General features: G+C 34.8%; 1 protein-coding gene across 1 annotated transcript in view; it reads left to right on the forward strand.

Annotated features, from left to right (window-relative positions):
• Window positions 1–24,891, forward strand: part of UGGT2 (UDP-glucose glycoprotein glucosyltransferase 2) — a 146,511-nt gene that overhangs the window by 25,609 nt on the left and 96,011 nt on the right. The window contains exons 5-11 of the mRNA XM_019737191.3: window positions 675–849; window positions 5,827–5,923; window positions 8,517–8,589; window positions 13,033–13,133; window positions 17,241–17,340; window positions 19,280–19,340; window positions 22,928–23,019. Coding sequence (XP_019592750.3) covers window positions 675–849; window positions 5,827–5,923; window positions 8,517–8,589; window positions 13,033–13,133; window positions 17,241–17,340; window positions 19,280–19,340; window positions 22,928–23,019 — 699 coding nt within the window. The remainder of the gene's footprint in view (window positions 1–674; window positions 850–5,826; window positions 5,924–8,516; window positions 8,590–13,032; window positions 13,134–17,240; window positions 17,341–19,279; window positions 19,341–22,927; window positions 23,020–24,891) is intronic.

Genomic DNA, 24,891 nt, shown 5'->3' on the forward strand with positions numbered 1-24,891 from the left:
CAAGAAAGTTAAAAAGCACTCATAGGGTTTTCTATTGTAACTATATTACATAATAATCAATTGGTCAAGGTTATCATATCTGAAATAAAATCTCTAATAATGAACCATTAAAAAATTCTATTCTTCTAACTGAAGAAAATATAAATTTTATTTCATTGAAAAATGTTGCCATTATATGTTGTTTAAAGATAACGAATCTTGTATTTTTAATATTCAATTTTGGGTTAACAAAATTTCTTTTTCTGTCGTTTAGTAGACGTTATGTGCAGTCACCACAGGATATCAAATTCTTTCTGTGATAATACGTGTTTAGGAGTGTGTGTGTGTGTGTGTGTGTATGCCAAAAAAAGTATATAAGTGGATGCTTTGGTCGACATTGCTCAAGCAGTAGTTCTTGTAATCAGAAGTGTCTGCACGCTGATGGTAACCACTTTGAGCACCTCTTATAATTGCAGAAGTCAAACGTGACTTGTATTCATCTTTTGTTATCGGTATATATCGAGTATTAAAATTTTAATAGTTTTTTTCTTTCTCATAATGTGTATGCATTTTTTTGGCTATAAATATATACATATATATTCCTGTAACTTCTTTGATAAGTATAAATTATAGAGTGCTGTGATATATTTCTCATATGCTCTTTACTTTGAATTCTTTTTGTGTTTTCATTTTAGGCCCAGACCTTATCTTTTTAAAGGAGATCATAAATTTCCTACAAACAAAGAGAACTTACCAGTGGTTATTCTCTATGCAGAAATGGGTACGAGAGTATTTGGTAAATTTCACACAGTATTGTCTGAAAAAGCTCACAATGGAGAAATTCTGTATGTTCTTCGTCATTATATTCAGGTACATGTTCCTTTTATTCAAGATTATTTTGGCTATGAAAAATACATTTTATGATAATTTCCTTACTAGATTTCACACAATTTCATCAGGACTGTTATTTATAAAGATTTTTAAAAAATTAACACAACTAGCAAATGTGAATTTTATATGGAAAAATATATTGAGATTCTGTGTCTTTTCTGGGGGTATCATGTTTACAAATTTTCCCCTTATAGCTGGAACAGATTTAAAACTTGGATAAAAAAAACAAAATCATAATTCAATAACATGTGTACAGTATTTGCTAGGATTCATAAATAACTTTTTTTAATGAAAATGCATTATGATGAAATCTGATTTACTTGATACAATAATATAAGTGTGGTATAGGAATGGTGTTAACCCTGTTTCTTTGGACAGCTGACTACTTATTCAAGTTTCTGGTCAAATGTATTATAGCCCACTCTCAACCTCTCATTGCTGTTGCACTCTATCACATTATTCTGTTTGAATGACTTTATGGCACTTTTCACTGTATCTCAAATTTTGTTTAATACCTCCAATTTTCCCCTCTGCCCTCCTGCACACACACACGAGTTTAAACTCTCATAGGCACATGCTAGAATATAATGGCCATTAGAGGAAGGACTTTACTATGTTTTTTTACTGCTCAATTCCCAACATAGAAAAAGTGTTGTAATTTGCATTTCCCAGAGTATTACTAATTTACATATGACTCTGGGTGGTGAACACACAATGTGATATATAGATGATGTATTACACAGTTGTACACTTGAAACCTATGTAATTTTACTAACCATTGTCACCCCAGTAAATTTAAATAAATAAATAAATAAAGGCATTACAAATATACTTGTTAATTTCCTATCTGTATCCTTTGCCTGCTTTTATGTTGGATTCTTTAGGGATTTATTTTCCCCTAATTTACAGATTTTTAAAAATATATTCTGAATACTAATCTTTTCTTCCATACTTTCCAAACATCTTCGAGTGTATTTCTGGTTTTCTTGTATAAAAAAAAATTATTTATGACATCTTTTGTTCAGCACAAGTATTAATTTGATGTAGTCAAATTTATCCAACTTTTCTTTAATGGTTTTTCTTCACGATGTCATAAAGACATTTTCCTATATTTTCTTGTGAGAATTAAAACACTATTCTTTATGTTTTGGTCCTTAATCCATCTGAATGTATTTGAATATGCTGTGAAGTAGAGAGAGAATTCTGGTTATTTCATATGAAAATCATTGGTCCCCACGTAACTAATTGAACAGTTAAGTCTTTATTCTAAGCCATCTCATAGCAAGTTTTTATATAGGTATGCGTGTTTTTAAACTTTCTGTTCAGTTCCAATAATGTGTGTATCTATTACAGCATCATTTTAATTGCAGCAGCTTTAAAATCGAAAGCAATCTTAAGAAAGACAAAAAAAAAAAGAGAAAGAAAGAAAGAAAAGCTGGAGGCATCACACTTTCTGACTTCAAACTATATTATAAAGATGTAGTAATCAAAACAGTATGATATTTGCGTAAATACAGACACATACCGTGTTTCCCCGAAAATAAGACCTAGCTGGACAATCAGCTCTAATGCGTCTTTTAGAGTAAAAATTAATATAAGACCCAGTCTTATTTTACTATAAGACTTATAGTAAAATAAGACTGGGTCTTATATCATATAATATAATATAATATAATATAATATAATATAATATAATATAATATAATACAATGTCTTACATTACTTAAAATAGCCAAGTTATTTGTCCATCAATGGATGAAAGGATAAAGTGTGTGTATGTGTGTGTGCGCGTGTGTGTGTAAAATGGGATATTATTCAGCCTTAAATAAGAAGGAAATCTTGCCATTTGCAACAACATAGATGGACCTTGAGAGTGTTACGCTAAGTGAAATAAGTCAGACAGAAAAAGACAAATACTGTATGATCTTGCTTATATATGGAATCTAAAAAACTGAACTCACAGAAGATAATAGATTGGTGGTTGCGGGGGACCTGGGGCGGTGATGGGTGTCGCGTCCTGCATGACGAGAGTTGTGGGGAGCGAGGAGGGCGGCGCAGGGTTAAGAAAAGACAGCAGCCATGAATAGAGTTTAAATGCGGAGGCTAAGGGACCGGCATCCTCAAGGTCTGGGTTGTGGCACCTGGTCAGGCCTGCGCAATAACTTTTATTAGTTAGGTGGGGAAGCAAAGAAGATAAAGCTTGTCAATCTCAACATCTGTGAATTCTATACATCATAATAGAAAACCGGTTCGAGTCAGTCACCCTTGCCTGCAGACAGCTGGACTGTAAGTTTCAACTTCCCCAAAGGACAAAACCTATATGTAGATGAATAGATGGAGAGCACCTCATTGAATCACTTCCCTTGCAGGTTCTGAGAAGGAATGCAGCCACAGAGGCTGAGGCTTTCCTTAGCCTGAAGGAGGTGGGGGCTGTGCCCACCTGTGAACCCCGTGGGTTCTCCTGTTGGTCCCCACGACTGCGTCTGACTTGAGTTGTTCCTTCCATGAGGAATCTTACTCATCATTGACTGTCCAGTCATCTTTCTGGGACCAAACAGGGAGGCATAAGGTGCAAACACAAAGGTTTAGCAAAGTCCCTGAAAGGATCCATCTTACAGACTCTCCTTTCTTTGGGGGCAGGTAGAAGGAAACAAAAGGGTTAAGCTGTTGCGTGGCGAGGTTAAACTGCTGCGTGGCGACAGATGGGTGAAGGTGGTCAAAAGGAACAAACTTCCAATTATAAGATAAGCAAGTACGGGGGAAGTAATGTACAGCATGGCAACTATAGTTAACAATACTGTATTGTATATTTGAAAATTGCTAAGAGAGTAGATCTTAAAAGTTCTCAATCACAAGAAAAAGAACTAAGGTATGGATATTAACTAAAGTTATTGTAGTAATCATTTCATAATGTATATATACATCAAATCATTATGTTTATATCTTACTACAACTATGTTATATGTCAGTTATATCAGAATAGGAATGGAAGTTGGAAATCCTAGTGTATGTTTATCTTTATCAAAAATGTCTCCCAAGTGATTCTAACATATCCCTCAGCGGGTATGCTCATCTATTGAGAATCCTGTCCCTAATTATTCTTTGGAGAATGTGACTATTAAATATACTTCTGTGAAATGATACTAGCCCACTCTCTGGGCACTTGGTAGCGTCAAATTACAGCCTTCTATTTAATGAGTGACATATTGTACAATCAAAATAGTCATATTGTAAATCTAGCCAACATGTATTTGTAATAAAAATAGACTTATTTATGCTACTTTTTGAACAGATGCCTTTTTATGGGGAAAGAAGAAATAGGAAAATGAATAAAGATTTTTCTCACCAGTTGATTTAGACTATGAGCACTTTTGGTTTGCAAATCTAAACTTATTAAGCTACCATTCAAATTTTATATTAATACATTTCCAAATGGAAAAATTAAATATGAATTTAATCAGTATTTATCTTTATTACTGAGGAGCTAATAATATTCCAGAACTGGTAATGGAAATTGGTTATGTGACATTGCATTTCTTTTATAATTTTAACTATACGTGGGCTTGGAACTGTGGTTGACTTAGCCACTAACTGATTGCCTTTTGAGTGGATAGTCAAAATCTATTTTTAAATTGAGCTGTATGAAATTGAAAACTGTTTAAAAGATTTTCAACTTTGTCATAGTACTATAATTATTTAAAAAAAAAACACCTAGTTTTCTCACGCTATCTTTCATTATAGCATATGCCTGAAAAATTAGCAAATTAAATTTTAGTGTGGGCAGCAATGTTGAATTCCTGTCTGCATATCTGAAACTAATTCTTATATCATCTTATTTGGAAATGGAACAATCCAGGAATAGTCACTCTGGTCATAGACTTACTTTTAAGGCTGGGGGAGAAGTTTAGGGAGGAAAGAAGAGAATAAAAGGAGTAATACACTATTAAGATTCTCCCCTCCGATTTCTACCTCTTCCTCTCTCATGTTTAGGATTGCAAAACTGCCCCTGTGCAAACCTGAATTAAGCAAAGCCATATAACTTCCTCAAGGGAATTTTCTGAGCAGTAGGTTAAACTGGTTTCCTAACCTGTGAAAGAATATGCCAAATTATTATGATTGTAGCAAAACTGATTAAGAATTTCAGTCTGGAAGCTGGAAAGAACCTTAGACATCTTCAGAAGTATTATGTATAGTCATTCAGCTTGCTTACCTTTTGAAAAAGTATGGTGACTTCTCTTCCTTGATAGGGTAATCTCTAGAAGTACATTTCATATGTGCCCTTTATAGAAAGGGTAAATGAGGTGCCAAAATTCTTATAATAAATACTTCAACAGCCAGTTTTAGGTAATTGTTGCCCCTCATTGCAAGAAGAGATATTAATTTATGGCATTTGGTATGTTTTAATCATTGAGAAACATGGAAAAAATTTAATTAGTTTCTTCAAGACAGAGTTTTTTTTTGTTTTTTGTTTTTTTTACCTTTACTTTCCAATATTTGCTTTTGGCAATACTCTAGTTGTCCTACGTCTAGACAGCTAGCAAATGAGTAGCATTTGCAGATTTAGCAAATCTTGTGTAATTCCCGAAAGCAGTACAGTTCTGTTGAAACTTGATTGTCTTGTATTCTTGGTTAATTAACTCATGGGAGAGATGTGAAAATTACCATGGTATAACAAAAAATGATCAGATATTTTTTCATTATGAAAGAGTAATTAAAACAGTAGCGTCATGGCAAAGTTTATAGAAAGTAGAGAAGGGGTCATCAACCAAATTCTCGTTCTTTGTAGACTATCTAGCGAAAGTATAAATATCCCCTAACTAATTTTCACAGTGATTTTAAAAATTCATTATTAGTAATTTACTCTAATATCCTAATACCCAGTTATACTGAATTGAAAAGAGGATGTTTAACTAAATAGTTTCCCTTTTTTTTTTTTTAATCAATGTGTTTGAACAGAAACCAGCCTCACAGAAAATGTACTTATCTGGCTATGGTGTGGAGCTAGCAATTAAGAGTACAGAATACAAAGCATTGGATGATACCCAAGTTAAAAGTAAGTTTTCTCTCTGTAACTGAGTAGAACTAAAAATTGGAGGTTTACGTACTTTTGTTTGTCAAAACATTTCATGACTGTAATTCTACTCATGTTAACTTGAGGCAGGAGACGGGGTGGACATATTTCTCCTCAGTCTGGAAATTAATTTTAAACTGGAAATAATATATTTAATATTGTGTTCTCCAAAACTTCTTTAAAAATTGGAAGTAGTGTATTATTTGACTTATACCCAATGGCTTACCAACCATTTTTAGCAACATATTTAAAAATGATAATATAAGGTCCACGGAGGCAATAGATGAAGCTCCTTGTAGATCTTGGTAACTGGCCCAGGAGCTCAGCCACCCCGACCCTCGAGGTGGGGGCGAGGAAGGGACGTCTAAGGGATCAGGGGGGTTAGGATCTCAGTAAACCGGAAACTCATTGGTAGCACTACCTTAGGAATCTTTGTTTGAATTATGTATTTATAGTGAAGCTAGGGTGATAGGGTTTCTTTCTTTTTTGAAGTAGGATAGGAGAGGCCTATGAATTGTTTAGATGAAGTCGATTGGTTAGTTTTGATCAACAAACAGGTCTGCCTGTGGTTCTGTTTACTAAATGTGTGCTCTAGATAAAGGACTCTAGAGACCAAAAAACTAAAGTTTCAGATGCTTATGGAAATTGTTTACTACCTGGTTCATCAGAAATGTATTTATACCTGATTCTTGATTAAGAGTTTTAACTTCATTCTTTTATATGCTCTGAGATGTGGCTTCTGCTTCCACTTTGTTTTTCTGTTCAGGAAATAGTCCTTGTCCTGGAGGCCCTGCCTTGACCACAGACTTAGCTCTGGCCACTCCTACTGAATGTGCTTCAAGTAAAGATCCATATTACTATGATTTAAATCCTGTCCGTTAAAGAGTTACTGGAAAAGTATAGTGGAAATAATAATGTCCAGATGTCATGAATTTCTACATAGCTTATATAGGTTTACTATGCTTTATAACTTAGTATCTTATTTGTCATAATAGTAACATAAGGCATTTTCTAGCTGTCCTTGGGCTTGTAGAATTTTCTTTACAAAGTCAGGTAATCACATGTGCCATCTGTATTATGAATCACACACTAAATTCTGTCGTCACCCTTTACATGTTGGGAGTATATCTTCTCCCTTCTCGTTGCCACTCCTTTAGTGCTGTTCTCTTTTTTCTCTGTGTACACGGACCAGCCTTCTGACTGGCCTTCTTTCTCATCTTTGGTCTTCGGTGCTGTTGATCTGACCCCCAAAAATACATTAACCAGTCTATTCTCCACCATGCTTTCAGATTGAATTTCTTCTGAAGAAAATCTGGCTTTGTGATTCCACTGGTTAAAATCACTTCGTAGCTCCCTGTAACCTCCCTCCTAAATGTAAGCACCATAGCCTAGCAAAGAAAGCTGTTCACACTCTGGCTTCTTTCTGCCTTACTGCTCCCCCTTAGTCCTTTCTCGTTTGTACCCTCTGGTCCTGTAACACTAAACTGTTGTACAGAATTACGTTCTGTTCCCGGGATACCTCCATGTTTGGCTCCAAGGCAAGCCTTTATGACCTCTGTAGAGTACTTTTGTCCCTTAGCATATGCTACTCTTTCTGCCCGAAACCTTGCTCCTTTCTCCCATCTCTTCCATTTTCATCTAAGGCCTACTCATCTTTTAAGATACATACATCAGTCAGTATCACTCAGATGGCTGCCCGTCTTCCTACTTTGTCAAGAGGATGGTTTTCCCTTTTCTATATCCAATATAGAAAATATCTGTGCTTTCTTTCAGAAAAGTTTTACATACTTTATTAAAATTGTCTATTTGTCTCCTTTTCCAGCAAGTGGAGTTGGTGTCTTTTGTGTCTCTTCCTGCTGTTTATCCCGGCTGGCATCAGGCATCATAGTAGGCTGTCAATAAATGTTTACCTGATGAATGAATGAGGAAAAAAGAAAGGCTAGATCAAAGCATCCAGGGTTTTTAGTGGTAGTCCGAGAGATCTTCAGACCTTCAGAAGAGTAAGAAGGGAGAAATGTACTTGATGCGCTCTGAACACTGTGCTAGAGAGCAACCCCCGTGCTATAAGAGGTCACAAATTTGTATAATCCCAAGTTCTCTTCACACATACCACTTACTACACTGTGTATTGTTAATTATTTGGTAAGTAAAGGAGAACGGAAGGGGAAGAGAAAATGAATATAAAATATTACGTCTTTATTCTTTGAGACCATGAGTTTTGGTGTCTTTCTAAAGATTTCTTGATTATCTTTAAAGGCATCAGAAGTATACAAGAATTCCTGTATTTGTTAGCGTTTGAGTCTCTTGCCTGACTTAGGATCTATACACAAGATTTCTTGCAGGCCCTTTGAAATAATCTGTAGAACAGTTCTTATGGTTAGATATTTAATAATCAAGCCCACTAAAAAACTCAAGAATACAACCATGTGTACATGCATGTATCATTAAGCTAATTTATGAAGGTAAAATAAGTGGAATTTCATTTCATTTTCATTTCATCTAATATTTGATTACATATTTCTTTCCCAGGCTGAAAATGTTTTTGTTTTATTTTGTTTTTGTTTCCAAAATATAGCCATGACTAATAGTACTGTAGAAGATGAGACTGAAACAAATGAAGTTCAAGGATTTCTCTTTGGGAAACTAAAGTAAGTCTGAAAAGAAATGTATTGCTATACTCTTAAACTTGTTTTTAAAAGAATTACCATATTTTGCCATGTATAATGTGCTCTTGCGTGTAATGCACACCCACGTTTTTGGCCCAAACTTGCAGGGAAACGGAATTAGTACTACCTGCATGCAGTAACTCACAAATGCACATCCTTATGTTTCCCTCACAAATTTGGGCAAAAAGTGCGTATTATGCACTGCAAAATATGGTAATACAATATACTGTGTTGGCATATGTTTCACATTTAGAAAATATGCATGTAATTGTTTTTATTTATGACAAAAGTAACACACAGTTAATGCAAAACACAAAATTGAAAAATAATCACTAATTTGACATTATGAGTATGTATAGAAAAAATAGGAATTGAAAATGATCAAAGTTATCTCTGGCAAAAAAAAACACGAAACTTTATAGAATCTTTTATAGATGTAATGGGTTACAAAAATCATGGTTAATATTGGACTTTTTGTTTTAAAGTTTATTGGGGTGACAGTGGTTAGTAAAGTTACATAGGTTTCAAGTGTACAATTCTGTAATACATCATCTATAAATCACATTGTGTGTTCATCACCCAGAGTCAGTTCTCCTTCCATCACCATATGTTTGATCCTGTTTACCCTCATCTGTTACCCCCTCCCTCCTCCTTAGCATAAAAAAATCAAAATTTTTATTCCTCAAAAGAAGAGAAAATACTTATTTATCTAAATTTCTGTGCTACAGATTACCATCTTAAAAACCTTTTAATGTCTGGTTTTGGTTTCATAGCCACGTGTAAGTAATTTTCCAAAAATTAAAGTTGTGCCCCCCCCTTTTTTTCTTGCATCACCGATTGAAGACAAGGAATAGGATGGTGAGTGCTCTCTGAATATTCATGAATGGGGACTGTTGTAGTTTTATGTGTGCTTTCTCTTATTCACACGAAGGGAAAGTTTGTGATTCCAATATAAAGGTAAAATTAATTAAAAGAAAAAGACTGTTTTATAATATCTTTAGTACTCGTTTAGTATTACAAGTATTTATAAAGGAAACTTAGGACACTGCTGGTGAACAGATAACTATAGAGTAAGAGGAACATTTTTGGAGACTGCTGATTTATAGAGACGACTGAGTTATATTTCTAAAGTATATTGGCCAAGAGTTTACCAGTGGCCTTAAAAGTTAATACATCTTGGCCGGCCCGGTGGCTCAGGCGGTTAGAGCTCCGTGCTCCTAACTCCGAAGGCTGCCGGTTCGATTCCCACATGGGCCAGTGGGCTCTCAACCACAAGGTTGCCAGTTCAATTCCTCGAGTCCCGCAAGGGATGGTGGGCTCTGCCCCCTGCAACTAAGATTGAACATGGCACCTTGACCTGAGCTGCCTCCCGGATGGCTCAGTTGTTGGTTGGAGCGCGGGCTCTCAACCACAAGGTTGCCAGTTCAATTCCTTGAGTCCCGCAAGGGATGGTGGGCAGCGCCCCCTGCAACTAAAATTGAACACGGCACCTTGAGCTGAGCTGCCGCTGAGCTCCCGGATGGCTCAGTTGGTTGGAGCCTGTCCTCTCAACCACAAGGTTGCCGGTTCGACTCCCGCAAGGGATGGTGGGCTGCGCCCCCTGCAACTAGCAACGGCAACTGGACCTGGAGCTGAGCTGCGCCCTCCACAACTAAGACTGAAAGAACAACAACTTGAAGCTGAACAGAACCCCCCACAACTAAGACTGAAAGGACAACAATTTGACCATTGTTCCCCAATAAAGTCCTGTTCCCCTTCCCCCAATAAAATCTTTAAAAAAAAAAAAAAAAAAAAAAAAAAAAAAAAAGTTAATACATCTTGCAAAACAGATTTATTCTAAGTGAACTATTTATTTAGTAGATAACAATACATTTTTGTTCTCCATTTTCAGCTGTGTCTCAACATCTTGGAATCCATAGTTCTTTTTTAAACATAATGTTTTATGGGAATAAATTGTGCATCCTCCAAAAAGCCTTTGGAACCCTGGGATATTAGTTTTTTAAACGAAGAAATACTCAAAGTTAGTTCTTACACAGCTACTCAATTGAGTTGGGCAAAAGAAAACAAACAAAAAAACCTTTGCTTTAAGTTATTATATCATTAAGATTGTGATTAAGTATGAAAAACAATATATTAGCTCTTATAAATGTAATATTACTCTGTATCTTAAAATTTTGAGAAATGAAGGGTTAACATAATTTGTAGTGAACTTCTCAGAAGTTTTATTGCTTTTTTCACTATAAGAACAGTCATAGTCTTGATTCATTTTCGAAATATGGTCCCACATTATAATCAAATTGTGAGATATTGACACTGTAGTGTATTTATTATCTATAAGATTAATGCATTTCTGTGTATGTCCTGTATATTTATTTTTCATTTCATGTTTTAAAATTTTCATTTCTTTTTACTGCTGAAAAATGTGTTTTATAAGTTGTGATGATAGCTAAAGTTATTTTAAAAAGAATATTTAAATCTGAAATGTCACCATGTCTTGATTTCATGAAAGACAGAAGAAAGATTACACTTTAGATTATATGTATAGTAAAATGTCATACTACATTTTTATTTGGCACTCTCTAAAGGATACCTAGATGTGTTTAATGTTTGGCAAAATTATCTTAAATTTCTATGTTTCAAACATGGAACTTTTCAGAAATAGAGTAAACTCTAAGACTGCATAGGAAGCATTAATGTCTTTCCTTATAAAATTGTTTTCATTTTAAATTATAAAGGCAGTACTTGTAATTTATATAATAATAAAACAGAAAGTATATAAGATAAAAACTAATAATTCTGCCCCCACCCTTGTGTCCCTTATAGGTAAGGTTAACAATTGAGAATACATCCTTCCAGGTTTTGTTTTGCTTTATTTTATATATTGAAAAAAGTAGACATACAAGGTCTGACAATTAAGTTTGCGAACTCATCCTAGAAAAAAATGCTACATACCTCATTGCTGAATATCTCTATGGTCACCTTCAAAGTACTCTCCTTGGGAAGCTATGCACCAATGCCAGCGCCTAATCTACCCTTCAAAGCAATTTTGGAACTCTTTTTTCTGGAATGGCCATCAGAGCTGTAGTCGTATTATCCCTTGATGTCCTGAATGTCATCAAAATGTCTTCCTTTCAATATTTCCTTTATCTTCAGGTAAAGAAAGAAGTCATTAAGGGGCAGATCAGTTGAGTAGGGAGGGTGTTTCAATACAGTTACTTGTTTACTGGCTAAAAACTCCCTCACAGGCAGTGTCATGTGAGCTGGTACAGTGTCGTGATGCAAGAGCCATGAATTGTTGGCGAACAGTTCAGGTCGTTTTTGTTTAAAATTTTCACACAGCCTTTTCAGCACTTCCCAATAGTAAACTTGGTTAACTGTCCAGTTGGTACAAATTCGTAACGAATAATCCCTCTGATATCAAAAAAGGTTAGCACCATCGCTTTGACTCTTGATTTGGACTGACAGAACTTTTTTGGTCGTGGAGAATTGACTGACTTCCATTATGCACTTTGATGCTTTGTTACAGAGTCATATTGGTATACCCATGTTTCATCACCAGCGATAACATGGCCCAAAACACCATCTTGCCTTTCCAAAAGGTCTTGGCAAACTTCGACTCTCCTTTGCTTTTGTTCTTCAGTGAGGTGCTTTGGGAGACCATTTTTGCATACACCTTTCTCATGCCAAGATTTTCAGTTAAGATTTTCCTGTTTCTCTGTTGATGTTTACTTGGTCTGCTATGCTTCTCAGAGTCAGCCAATGATTTTGACACACAATTAAACGAATTTTTGCAATGTTTTCATCAGTTCTGCTCATTACTGGCCACCCTGACCTCTCTTCATCAGTGACGCGTTCTTTTTTATTTATTTATTTTTTTTAGTGATGCGTTCTTTACCCTCAGAAAAACATTTAACCCATTTGTAAACTGCTGTGTTCTTCATGGCACTATCCCCATAAACTTGGACCAACATGTCCCTGATTTCACTTCTACTCTTGCCAAGTTTAACAAGAAATTTAATGTTTGTTCGTTGCTTTAATTCAAGCTCAAACATTCTCGCAATGGCACACAAAACACACGCAACAATAATAAATGCCACTCAGCAAGACACCGCCACACGTCGATACAAACACAGCTGTGAGACACTGATATACCAAGGTAATGAAACGTTACCGAGATGTTTGTACAGTGCTGGCAATGTAAGCGTATGGTGGCAAGTTCACGAACTTAATTTTCAGACCTCGTATATACCTCCATTATTTATTTTTAAGTTATGCACCTATAGTTGCATCATGATTTATTATCTTAATGATGAACAATTAATTTGCGTCTAATTATTTGGAGGAGTTAATTTCAAAAATATTACTACTTGTATAATGATTTGTAGTAGGTGATGATAATTAACATTACTTAATATTCTAATGCAGAGAAAGATATTCAGATCTTAGAGATAATCTGACAGCATTCCAAAAATACCTGATTGAGAGTAACAAAGAAATGATGCCTTTAAAAGTCTGGGAACTACAAGGTATAGTATTTTGGTCTACATTAACGCAGCATTTTGATAACTGAACTCTGTTTTGTTAAAGTTTACATAACATGATGTAAATTATTTTTATAAACAAAAATAATTACTATGATGTGAATAATATAAATTATTTTATTACTTCTTGTGGAAATAAATATTTAATTAAAAGATTATCCACCAAGCAAAACATTTTTATGTTTATAAACCTTAAAATTATATGAAGTGTAGTTATTTAATACTAATCACTTTTAAAGTATACACTGATTTAATAGATTCATCTGAAGTATTAAATCACATTTTAGGGAAACTGTAACATTGATTAAAAATCCTAGTTAGTAGGTTAGGAGAACTCAGAGCTAAATCTTAGTTTTCCTCTATGTAAAAATTTGATTTTAATAGACCATTGTGTGGTTTAGCATTAGCTTAGAATAGTTTCTGTGGTGACAAATATCTGGTGTAGGCAGATATTTTGTGACCATAATTTAATTTAGATTGAATTGTAAGTTCTTTTCAGTTTGTAATTTTCTTTTTTATTACCTGTAATTTTTAGTAGGTCATTGGTAGGACATGTTTTCCTGTGTAATCCATAATAACTTATCACATCTCTGATCAACTTTTTAAAATATAACAGCTTATTGAGATATAAATGACATACTATACAATTTACCCATTTAAAGTGTACCATTCAGTAGGTTTTAGTATGTTTTCAGAGTTCTTTAACTGTCACCACAGTCAATTTTAGAGTATTTTCATCACCCCAGAAAGAAAGTAACGTATCCATTAGCAGTCACTCCCCATTTTCCCCCAACTCCTCCAGCTGTAGACAAGCACCAATCTACCACCTTCTCCTTCAAAATGTTCTCCAAGGGACCTATACTTTAGAAAATTGTAAGTGATAGGGTGTTTTTGAAGGCTTGTAAGCAGAGAACATGCGGAGGCAGCTCAGTTTTAATGAACCCTCCTAGTGTCTGTGTAAGATAGATTTGAGTGGACTAGAAACAGAAACTGTAATTAAGACATCATTGGAATAGTGTAATGAGAGGTTGAGCTGTGACTATGGTAGAGACATAGGAAAGGAAGGCTGGATTGGGCAAATAGGAGTCAAAGACGATGGCTTTCAGATTTTCAGCTTTGAGCCTGAATAGAGAGAATATAAAACACGTAAGTATGTATTGGGGTTGACTATGGGGCCGAGAAATAATGAGACTGGTGTTAAAAAGATGACTTGAAGTGACTGTGACATATTCAGATGACAAGGGCCAGTAATGGGGTCAGTATAAAGTCCTTAAGCTAAGAAGAGAGGACTTAAAGTTGAAAATCATAGCATAAAGATTTGAAAAAGGAGGGAATGCTAACTGAAAGTGAAGAATGGCCAAATCGGTGCATGATGGGGGTACTGTGGTGCTCATCCTCGTGGGACAGTGCAGGCCTTGAAGAAGACCTGGTGGAATGATGAAAAATGGAAGAGTGCATTATAGATGCTAAAGCAAAAAGGTTTACAAGAAAGAGGAAGTGGTCAATACCTTTTCTTTTCATTCTTTTCGATTGATCTAACAAATACTTATTGAATGTCTACTGGGTGTCAGTCATGTCCCTACATCCATGGTTTTATAATTTTTGGCTGAGACCTACAGTAGGAAATATATTTTATAACAAGGCCCATACACAAATGTGTAATGTATGAATACATAGATATGCTCAAAACTAAAAAGAGCTTCAGCGTACAGTGTGTATGTTTACAACATTTTAGTAACTGACAGAACTTTCTTTAATTCTACCCTATTTCATTAGGAAAAAAAAAACTACTCATTATTCTGCTTTCACTAATGGGTTGCAACTAATACTTTGAAAAACATTTGATTCTGAAAATAAAATGACAAGTTAAAATGCACGATATTTCTTCAAAGGATCTTAGAGAAATATAAATAAAGAACCAATGTAAAAACTACCATTTTAAGTGCTGCAAAGTAAAGTTACATAGATTAGAGAAAGGTATATGCCAGGAAGATCTGAACTGGTGGGGTGGGGTGAGGTGGGAGAAGGGGGAACAGAAAAGGGAGGCTTCCTTTAGAAGTGGTGATTGAATTGAGATTTGAGGAAGGTTTGGAATAAATTTGAGGGTAGATTATTTAGAGAGAATATCAAAGATCTTTGTGAGAGGCTGGATAATAGAGTGTAAGAGATTCATGGTTTTCCCAACTGGATGGACAATAGTGGATGGCATTTGCTGAAAAGAGAAAACAAAAGAAGACCAGACTGGGGCAAAGATGGGGCAAGAATATCACAAATTTCTTATTAAACATGCTGCTTTTGAAGTATCCAAGTGGTAGAACCAAGAAGGTAGTTAAATAGGGGGATCTAGATTTCAGAGGCAAAGGGTAGGACTTAAATAGCAATTTGTGAGTCATCTAGGTATGGAACAGTTTAGAAATAAAGCAAAAAATGTTAGTAGAGCCTGATAATATTCCTTTACATGTTATTTGCACTGATTTCATAAGGGAATTTTCAGAGGCTTTCAAATAAATTACATGTAGAAAATTGGTCATGTAAAGTAGAGTTATATTCATGTTATAAAAAAGTTCTAAAAGACTAGTTGTGGTATCAAACCTGGGTAAAAGGATAGTTGTCCATGATTCCGATAATGACGGTGATTGACGATGATAAAAATATTAGCTAGTACTGTGTGTTTGGCACAGTAATACCGTGTTTCCACGAAAATAAGATCTAGCTGGACCATCAACTCTAATGCATCTTTTGGAGCAAAAATTAATATAAGACCCCATCTTGTATTACATTATTATATAATACCCAGTCTTATATAAGATCTGGTATTATATTACATTACATTACATTATATTATACCCGGTCTTATAGCAAAATAAGACCAGATCTTATATTAATTTTTGCTCCAAAAGATACATTAGAGCTGATTGTCTGGCCAGGTCTTATTTTCGAGGAAACAGGGTATGCTCTTTATATGCATTATTCAGTTAATTAAAAAAAAAAAAAAAACATATTAAGGTAGATATCCCACTCTTCCAGATGAGAAAACTAAGGAATGGACACATACAATAATTAGTCCAAGGTCACAAAACTGAGAAAGCACAACTCAGGGATACCTAAAATGAGCAGGTTTGTCTCATTTTAGAGCCTAAATTCTTTGTTTACTGCTATGTTGTACTGTTTTTGAGTATAACATTGTACAGCCAAATGCTGTCAGACAACATGTTTGATCACATACTTTCCTCAAAAGAAATACTGTTTTGTAAGTTGATATACATATATATTTATATATATATATATCATAGAGATAATGACGTTCTAAATATATAACACCAGTTAAAAGTTACATTGCTTATAAATGCCTTTAATAGTAATAGAATAATAAACATAAAACGATCTTATTTGTTATTTTACTGTTCGTTTACTCATTCTTTCATCACTGGTTTGTTGAGCACCTACTTATGTATCAGGTACTATTTTTGGTGAGAACATTTAAGTTTTACTCGGCTTCTAAAATATTGGAGACTAAGTCATTAAGTAAGCACACATTTTTTTTTTTTCTGTAGAACTGTCATTTCGGGTAAAATAATGCTAAGTTTAAGATTCTATTTTTATTGTAGTATAAAGGTAGAATAATACTGAAAGAGAAATTGAATATTTCATATTTACTGAGTTAAACATTTTGCATTTTGGGTCTTTCTTAAAATTCTTTTCAGAATTGGCCCTTCAAATGTTTTTTTCCCTTCCTCTCGTTCTTCTTTTTATCAAAGCTTTTTCTTGCCTGTTTCATTTCATATAAATATAGGAAAAATAGCTTTGCATCAGCATTTCTTTTCATATCTCTTTCTGAAATTGTTCTGTAATTTGTGGAAGTACTTACGTTTTAAATGGTAATTATAAAAGTGTAACGCTTACCTTAATTGGAAATAAGTAATAGCTTTCCACTTAAAACTTTGTGAAAATGCTAAATATAATATTTTAACATGTCTATACATGAATATACTGGTATGTCAAAAAGGTTTGAGTAAATTATTTAAATTACTTGGAAATGTCTATAAAGGTCTGGCATGCTAGATTCCTTAATGATGTTTTTTTCCCTTCTAGATCTTAGTTTTCAAGCAGCTTCTCAAATAATGTCCACTCCAATTTATGATGCCATAAAGTTAATGAAAGACATTTCACAGAACTTCCCCATAAAAGCCAGGTATAGTAAAGTTTATTTGTTTTATTATAGCCAGAACTCTTTCCATTAAATAAATTTTATGAAAATAGCTTTCATTTAACATAATGATGTCAGTTAATTCTAGTGTATATAGTGTTTATGAAATAAGCGCCTTTCTTCATTATGTATATTGGTTTTTTTACTAGAGCCGAATATTGGCTTGTGCACATATGTGTGTACATACTACAAAACAGAACTCTTGGATTAGAGGCAAATGGAAAGGAAAAAATAGTTCATTTAAAATATATATATTTGAATATAAACAGTGGGACATAGTAATCCAAGAAAAAACCTTGTTTATGCAATAAATTAAAAGGGAGTATTTTTTTGTCCCCTATGGAGGAGGATGAAAAGTATAATTCTAAATAGATCTGTGCCCAAAGGATGGCCAAATCACCTTCTTGCCCTTTCAGATTCCAAATAATTAGTAATGTCTTAATTGTATGGAATATTTTATGCAAGACTTTTTTGCCAATAGGGTATCTAATTGAACTGCTTCCAGAAATACTCATGTTACATTGAATACATCTCCCAATTCAACAGATAATTACATTTGTGTATCTAAAAGTTACCAATACATACAGTACAGGTCACCATGTTTTGTAAGGATTGACAAAATAAGACTTGGATGCATTTGTATTTGGGTCAGGAATGACAGAATAGAAAATTACAAGCAACCAGTAAAATGTAAAATAAGTTGGTTTATATTAAAGGCATTAACAGTAGTTTTTTATTGAGAGGAATTGGAGAGCGTCCTTGTGCTCCCAGCATTCCTTCTGAAGCAGTGGATTATTGCTAGGCCTCTGTTTGTCTCACACCCTATTTTGTACATTTTTCCTACTTACTGAATCTTAAATCTAGATATTATTTACCTTTGTAAGATAAATAAATAGTACATAGTTGACACAGGATACCAAGACTCTTTTCATGGTGCCCTGAAAGTAGAGAGGTTTGTCACCTTGGTTACAGATTAAGAATGAATATATAGATAAGACTCTTTTAGCTAATTTTAAATAGTCAAGAATTTGAGAAGTCAGTATTTATATTCTAGAATATAAATATGAAATACGCACATATGTATATAAATATGATGTTTAGCCACACTGCTGTTTATTAACAGTAGCTTTTGAAATTACTTATCAAATAAAGTAAAATAATTTTAAGTTTTAAGAAGACAGTGGGTTTGCTCTTTGACAGTAAGTCAGTACTATTCAGGGGTTCTGTTGTTAAACTCTAATTTTAACAACATTAGATTTAAAATGTGGTTGATCATTAAAGAAAATTTGCAAACCATGCTAACACTGCTTGATGGCTAAATTGTAGACCAGAGCATATCTCTAAAGCCACTGATAGACAATCAGTAAATGTTTTTTGAAATAAAGTATTTGCTAACTGAATGAAAAATTTGCATTATCAAATTTTCAGTTGTAATTTCTCTCGAACACTGCCAAATTTTAGGAAATAATACACACTAATTATGGGTTGTTTTAAGATACACCTTTTTCTTTGAGTTTTAGCTAAAGTAGAATTTTGCATTAGCAATCTTAATTTTTAAATCATTTTCTTCTATGCATAATTGACAGAGATATAATTAAGCATTGTTAGGAACTATCAAGTCAAATAATAGACTTATTTTTAAAATTTCTGCTGCCTTTAAATTATAAGGGAATTATAAGCTCTTCAAGAGTGAATATGTGAAGTCAGAATCATCAGTATTGCAGAACTTACGTACTCTGGTAAAGATCCCAGGTTAACCAAAATTCTTCATGTACGAATACTCTGAAAATTGTCTGTTCGCACTGACACATATGACGACATTGGTAATTTCATACAAAATTTCCCCGTATTATATTACATTGAATTATAGATTAGCCCTAAACATTTAAGGAACAATGAGTTACATCAGTATTTATTTTCCCAGATCTCTGACCAGAATCGCTGTAAATCAACATCTGAGGAAGGAAATACAGGAAAATCAGAAGGTTTGTTTGAATTCCTTTTTTAAAAAATGTACTACACTAGTATCACTGTTTCTGACTTTGGATCTTCAGCTTTCATACAAAAAATTATTAATTTGTATTTTTTTGATTACTAAAATAGTTCAGGTTTTTCCAGTTTTGTATTGCTTACTTTATATAGCATGCAATCTGTGATTCTAGCCAATCTTTCCTGACATACATTCGAATTATTTCCTCGTTCACCCTATATGCCAAACCTGTTGTCCACACAGTATGATTTTCTTCACAGGATAAAGAACAAAGACTATGAGTTAATTATTCTGTTTCTCATAATTAGTTTTGCTTAAAAGTTTATGAAGACCAAATGAAGTTTAGACCACTGGAACATTGCTAGAATCCTATAACGTGTAGAACACAATTGTTTGATAATTTGCTAAGATTCTGCCAAATAGTTTCTTTAATTACCTTAAGATCCCAAATGATGCTAATTGTCTTAGTACTTGTAAAGTGCTTAGAACATGGCCTGGCTTTATTACATAGGACTAATTTGCCTTTAAGTAATGCAGTACCAGATGCACAGGGCCCCACATAAAACCCACATACATGGTTTTTCTCCTTTGATGGTTGCAAAATGGCTGCCATAGCTCCATTATCTGAATGCAAAGCAGAAGGAGGCAGGAAGATGGTATCAACCACATTTATCCTCACTGAAACCTTCCTGGAAAACTTCAGCCAACTTTGACTTCCATCTCTGTGGCCAAAATTTTGTACTCTGGGTTTTCCTAGCTGCAAGGGAGGGGAGAAAAGTTACTTTTCTAGTAATTGAGGCAAGCAGTGGAGAAATGGGTTAGAGATGGTGCTAGCAGTGCCTATCACACTGAGACAGTAAGCTATCTATTTTTTAGAATCTTCTTTTTCACATCCTGAATAAAAAACCTTATATTAAGATTTATACCTGATTTGACTTCAAATTTTAAATTCAGAATGCATATAGTTTGAGCTTAGGGATCTCCAGACATGTTTATAAACCAATTTACCATTGTAAAGCTCAACCAGTCTTCTGAGATCCAGTGAATTGGAAATGTTTAGCTTCAGGTAATGGGCCATCTCCATTGGTTGTTAAAAGGATACGTTGCAATACATTGTTTTTGAATGAAGTCATATCTCTCCATTGGGGATTTGTATTTGTTTCTGCTCCAAGGCTAAGAGTACTCCCACCTTATTTCACATTAAATAAAAAGTTTGTGTATGTTTCTTGGACCTTAAAAATAGTGTGAAATCTAGCCTCAAACCCATATGAATAAAACAGAGGCAAGGAATTCTTTTTTTTTTCGTTAAATTTATTGGGGTGACAATTGTTAGTAAAATTACATAGATTTCAGGTGTACAATTCTGTATTATATCATCTATAAATCCCATTGTGTGTTCATCACCCAGAGTCAGTTCTCCTTCCATCACCATATATTTGATCCCCCTTACCTTCATCTCCCACCCCCCACCTCCCACCCCCCTTAACCCTAGGCAAGGAATTCTTATGGAAGACTTATTCTTCCTCCACCAAAAACCAAGGTGGAATCAATGAGTTTCTATGCTGTTTCTGCAGGGCACTTTTTTTTCCCCTAGGTCACCTTTTCACTGTGAGTGTAGCACTTCTTTGTGTGCACAAGGCTCTCTCTAATCCTGCTCCCTGCCCTGGGTGAGCCCAAGGCTTTGCTTCCAGTACTTTTGAGACTGATGCTTAAAAACCCAGGCTTTAGGCCACCGAAAATTGTTCACATCCTTGGACTCCTATTCCTACTACTTCTCTGCCCTTAGGTGAAGTCTTTACTTTGAAAAGCTAAACCATTCATTTCGAGGGCATTATTAATATTTTAATCCAGCATTTTTGATGTTTGCTTTTAGTGGGAAGATTTGGGGCTGTCTGGTTCATCATGTTGCTGGAAACTGAATTCTTACCCCTTGATTTGAGAAAGGCTGCCTGAAATCGTACAGTCAGGGCAATTTGCCAGGATTTGAGGCTACCTCTCTGACGGAAAGGAGAAAAAATTTGCCGTACCCATCTCCAATAGAATGACAGTATTTCAGCAGTCAGCTTCACTGAGTTCAATGTATTACCCTTTTTGAGCGTCTTCTTTGTTCAAGGCATTGTGCCTAGCATAAATATTCTTGAGGGAATTAGCAATTTAGTATAGATATGTGTGCTTGATATGTGTTCTACTTAGCATTGAGATGCCTAAAACAAATGTGCTGGGAGCTTGAGCCAACAACCTGTGTGATGGTGCAGTGTAAGTTTTGGGAAAACACAATGAATTCCCTATAGACTTTGAAGTTAGAATATAGATTTCTTAGAATAAGTAACTACTTGATAAAAAGGTGCATAAGTGGTTAAAGACAAATCAATATTTTACCTATGAATCTTAAGGCAGGGTTTACTTTCTTGCTAGTATTTTGCATAAATCCAGTGGAAATATTTTCTCTCCTGTTACAAACTTACTTCCTCCTTCTCCTTTCGCTGTATGTAATTTGCCTGTCATGGTGAGTGATAACCATACAGAAAAATTTACCTCCGTGAAGCCTTCTCTGAATCTCGTCAAGTTAGTTGCTTCGTCTGCCTTTCCAGATTAGGTCACTTATCATGTGATGACATTGAAATGCACTGTTTTAAAATTGTTTTTACTCCTAAACAAATTTGCCTATCCTGATAATAGTAGTTATAAAAGCTTCATTTATGAGTACTGTATATGTGACTAGACACAGGTATATGTTACATTTAAACTTTATAACAAATCAGTGAGATATAAGTACTCTATTTTACAAATGAGAAAACTGAGACTTATGGAAGCTAAGTAAATTTGCCCAAATCTTATCATTAGTAAGTAGCAAGTCTATGATTTACAGTAGATCTGACTCCCTCACCATGATCTTAACGACATATGTCATACTGGCAAGGACATTGCCTTTTTTTACTTTTGTTACTGCTCTAGTGGCTGGAGTTATCACTAGCATACAGTAGGCATTTGAGAAATAGTTAATGAATGAAAAGAAAAGACATAAAACATTGAAACACTACTTTAATGGAAATCTTCATGAATTTAGAGTGATCTCCAAATATTTACACATACACCAAAGTTTTGAGTCCTGGGATATCAAAGAATTGGAATGTGCCAGCTATCAAATTCTAAGTGTGCACATGCACATAAACATAGTCATACACAATATAAAATATAGATTAGTAATCGTTGTAGCATTAGAACTTTAATATCACATATTGCAAAACAAAAACATACAAGTGTTTGTGTCTCGGACCTATCATCAGATTCCCATCACTAGATTGGGGTGGGCAAACTACTGTACTGCCCACCTGTAGGCCATATCTGACCTGCTGCCTGTTTTAATAAATAAAAGTTTTATAGGAACGTAGTCATGCCCATTTGTTTGTTATCTATGGCTGCTTCCATGCTCCAAGGGTGGAGTTGAGTGATTGCAACAGAGATGACATTGCTAGCAAAGCCCAAAATGTTTACTATCTGACTCTGTAGAAAGTTTGCAGACTCCTGACATAGATGGCTCCTGATATATGACTGAGTTAACTATTACTCTGCTGTTTCAAGGATCTTCGCAATAGGTTTGAAATTCAGCCAGGTGACGCTTATCTCTATATAAACGGCCTTCGTGTTGATATGGACAGTTATGATCCTTTTAGGTAAGTATTGAATTACTGATACAAACTATGGCTTATATAAAGGTAAATACTGTCTTGAATTTAGTATTTGTCAAAAATGCAAATAATCACTTTAAAGGTAAAGCAAATACATGTTTTTGATTGTATAAAACTTATATTAACGTTATAGTAGAATACACTCTTAAGTGTCTTAGAATGTCGGAACTGGGAGAGACCTTGGAGACATTTGTTCAGATGAGAAACCTATACCTATCCCATTATTTGAAACTCTTTCATTGAAGAGTAGGTTTATCTTTTATCAGGGAGGTTCCTTGGCACTAACTAGGCTGAGCAGCCAAGGAGCTCTGCTCTCTACATGAGATGTTTCTTCAGAAGAAAGAAATTAACAGGAAGAATTCAAGTACTTGTGTCTGTCAGAAAGGAAAGTTGAAGTTATAGAATGCAGGGTGCTATCTATTTCCTTAGGTCAAACATATTCTTTAAAAAAATGCTCTAGGACAGAATTAGATAGCCTTTTTATTTATCATGGCCTCTGGCCCATAAATTAAAGTCATGGGCCAAAATCAGAGAAATCAGTTTATTTTAAAGAGAAGCATAAAGTACTTTAAAAGTTAAGAGTTAGAGGATAAAATGAATTTAGTAACCATAATACTTTAGTTCAGATACTCCGTTTTAAATCAATGGAATACATTGTATTGTTAAATGTTTATTTTCCTACCAGTTTGGAAATATATAGGAAACTACAGGAAAGACTCAGAGTAGACTAGATAGTTCAAATGGGGCTCTTCGCTTTATTTAGTTGAATCCTTGGACCTAATATTGGGAAAATGATAATCTAAGATTCGTAGGGTAAGTACTACACATAGAGTAGAGCAGTTGTTAGCTTTTGACCTGCAAACTTCAGAGGGACAAAAGTTACATCTGTGCTCAGGATCAGTGAAAACAGATTTAAAAGAAGCAGTGAAATGATAGGTAGATTGTGGGAAGTTTTCAGTGGCAAGTATGGGGAAATTTTCACAGCAGGAACGTTTTGATGTGTGATTTAGAAAGGCTGTAAGTTATTCAAGAAATACAGCCCCCTTGGCTCCTCCACCTGGTATGTGTGATCTGCAGGATGTGGGATAGTTTTCGTTCCTCATGGAGGTGATCACTAGTGTAGCTACTATAATTCCCGTAAAGGAGGAAAAGGAAATAGGTGAGGATATTTATATCTTCTGACATTTTTAATACAAAATAAACAGTTAAAGAGGTTCTCAGAAAAAGATCAGAACATGTTGGTAAACTCAATGTGATGAGGTTATGAATGGAAGAATCTGATACAGGAAAGAGGAGAGGAAGGAAACTGTCACATTACTGAAGTTATATCCTGGATGTAGAGAGAGATCCTAGGCAACTAGTACTTCAGAATTGTCCGTTTGGGGTAAAAAGGGGGGGAGTGAGTAATTATTTTTCGCTTCCTTCCTACCTCCTGTCTCTCATTGCATTTTTGGGTTGAGAAATGGTACCACTTCCCATGGCCTAACCCGTCTTCCTCTGATCCTGGAGATGGTGGGAGGAGCCAAAGCCTCCATTGGTTAGGTTAGCATCCCTTCAATCAAGGCTGTGCCCAAGCCTAGCCTCACTCCCAGGGAGGTAAGACAGTAGGAGGCTGTGGCAGTGACCAGGGAGAAAGGCAGCTAGGACTCAGTCAAGTTGAGGAGTTCCATAAATGGTGTCTTGTGTATCTACCTCAGAGCCACTCACACATCTTCGTCTCTAAGCAGTCACCTCAGCCACATACTTGGCCAAACAGAAACTGGTACAAAGTGGATATTACTCATTTTGATAGCCAACCTGTTCATGCTTGAGCAGTGTCAGACAAACAACTATGAGAAAGAAAGCAGTAACAACGCT

This window comes from Rhinolophus sinicus, chromosome 16 (genome assembly GCF_057876585.1).
Source record: "Rhinolophus sinicus isolate RSI-liver-muscle chromosome 16, RSI-T2T, whole genome shotgun sequence".
Classification (NCBI taxonomy): Eukaryota; Metazoa; Chordata; class Mammalia; order Chiroptera; family Rhinolophidae; genus Rhinolophus; species Rhinolophus sinicus.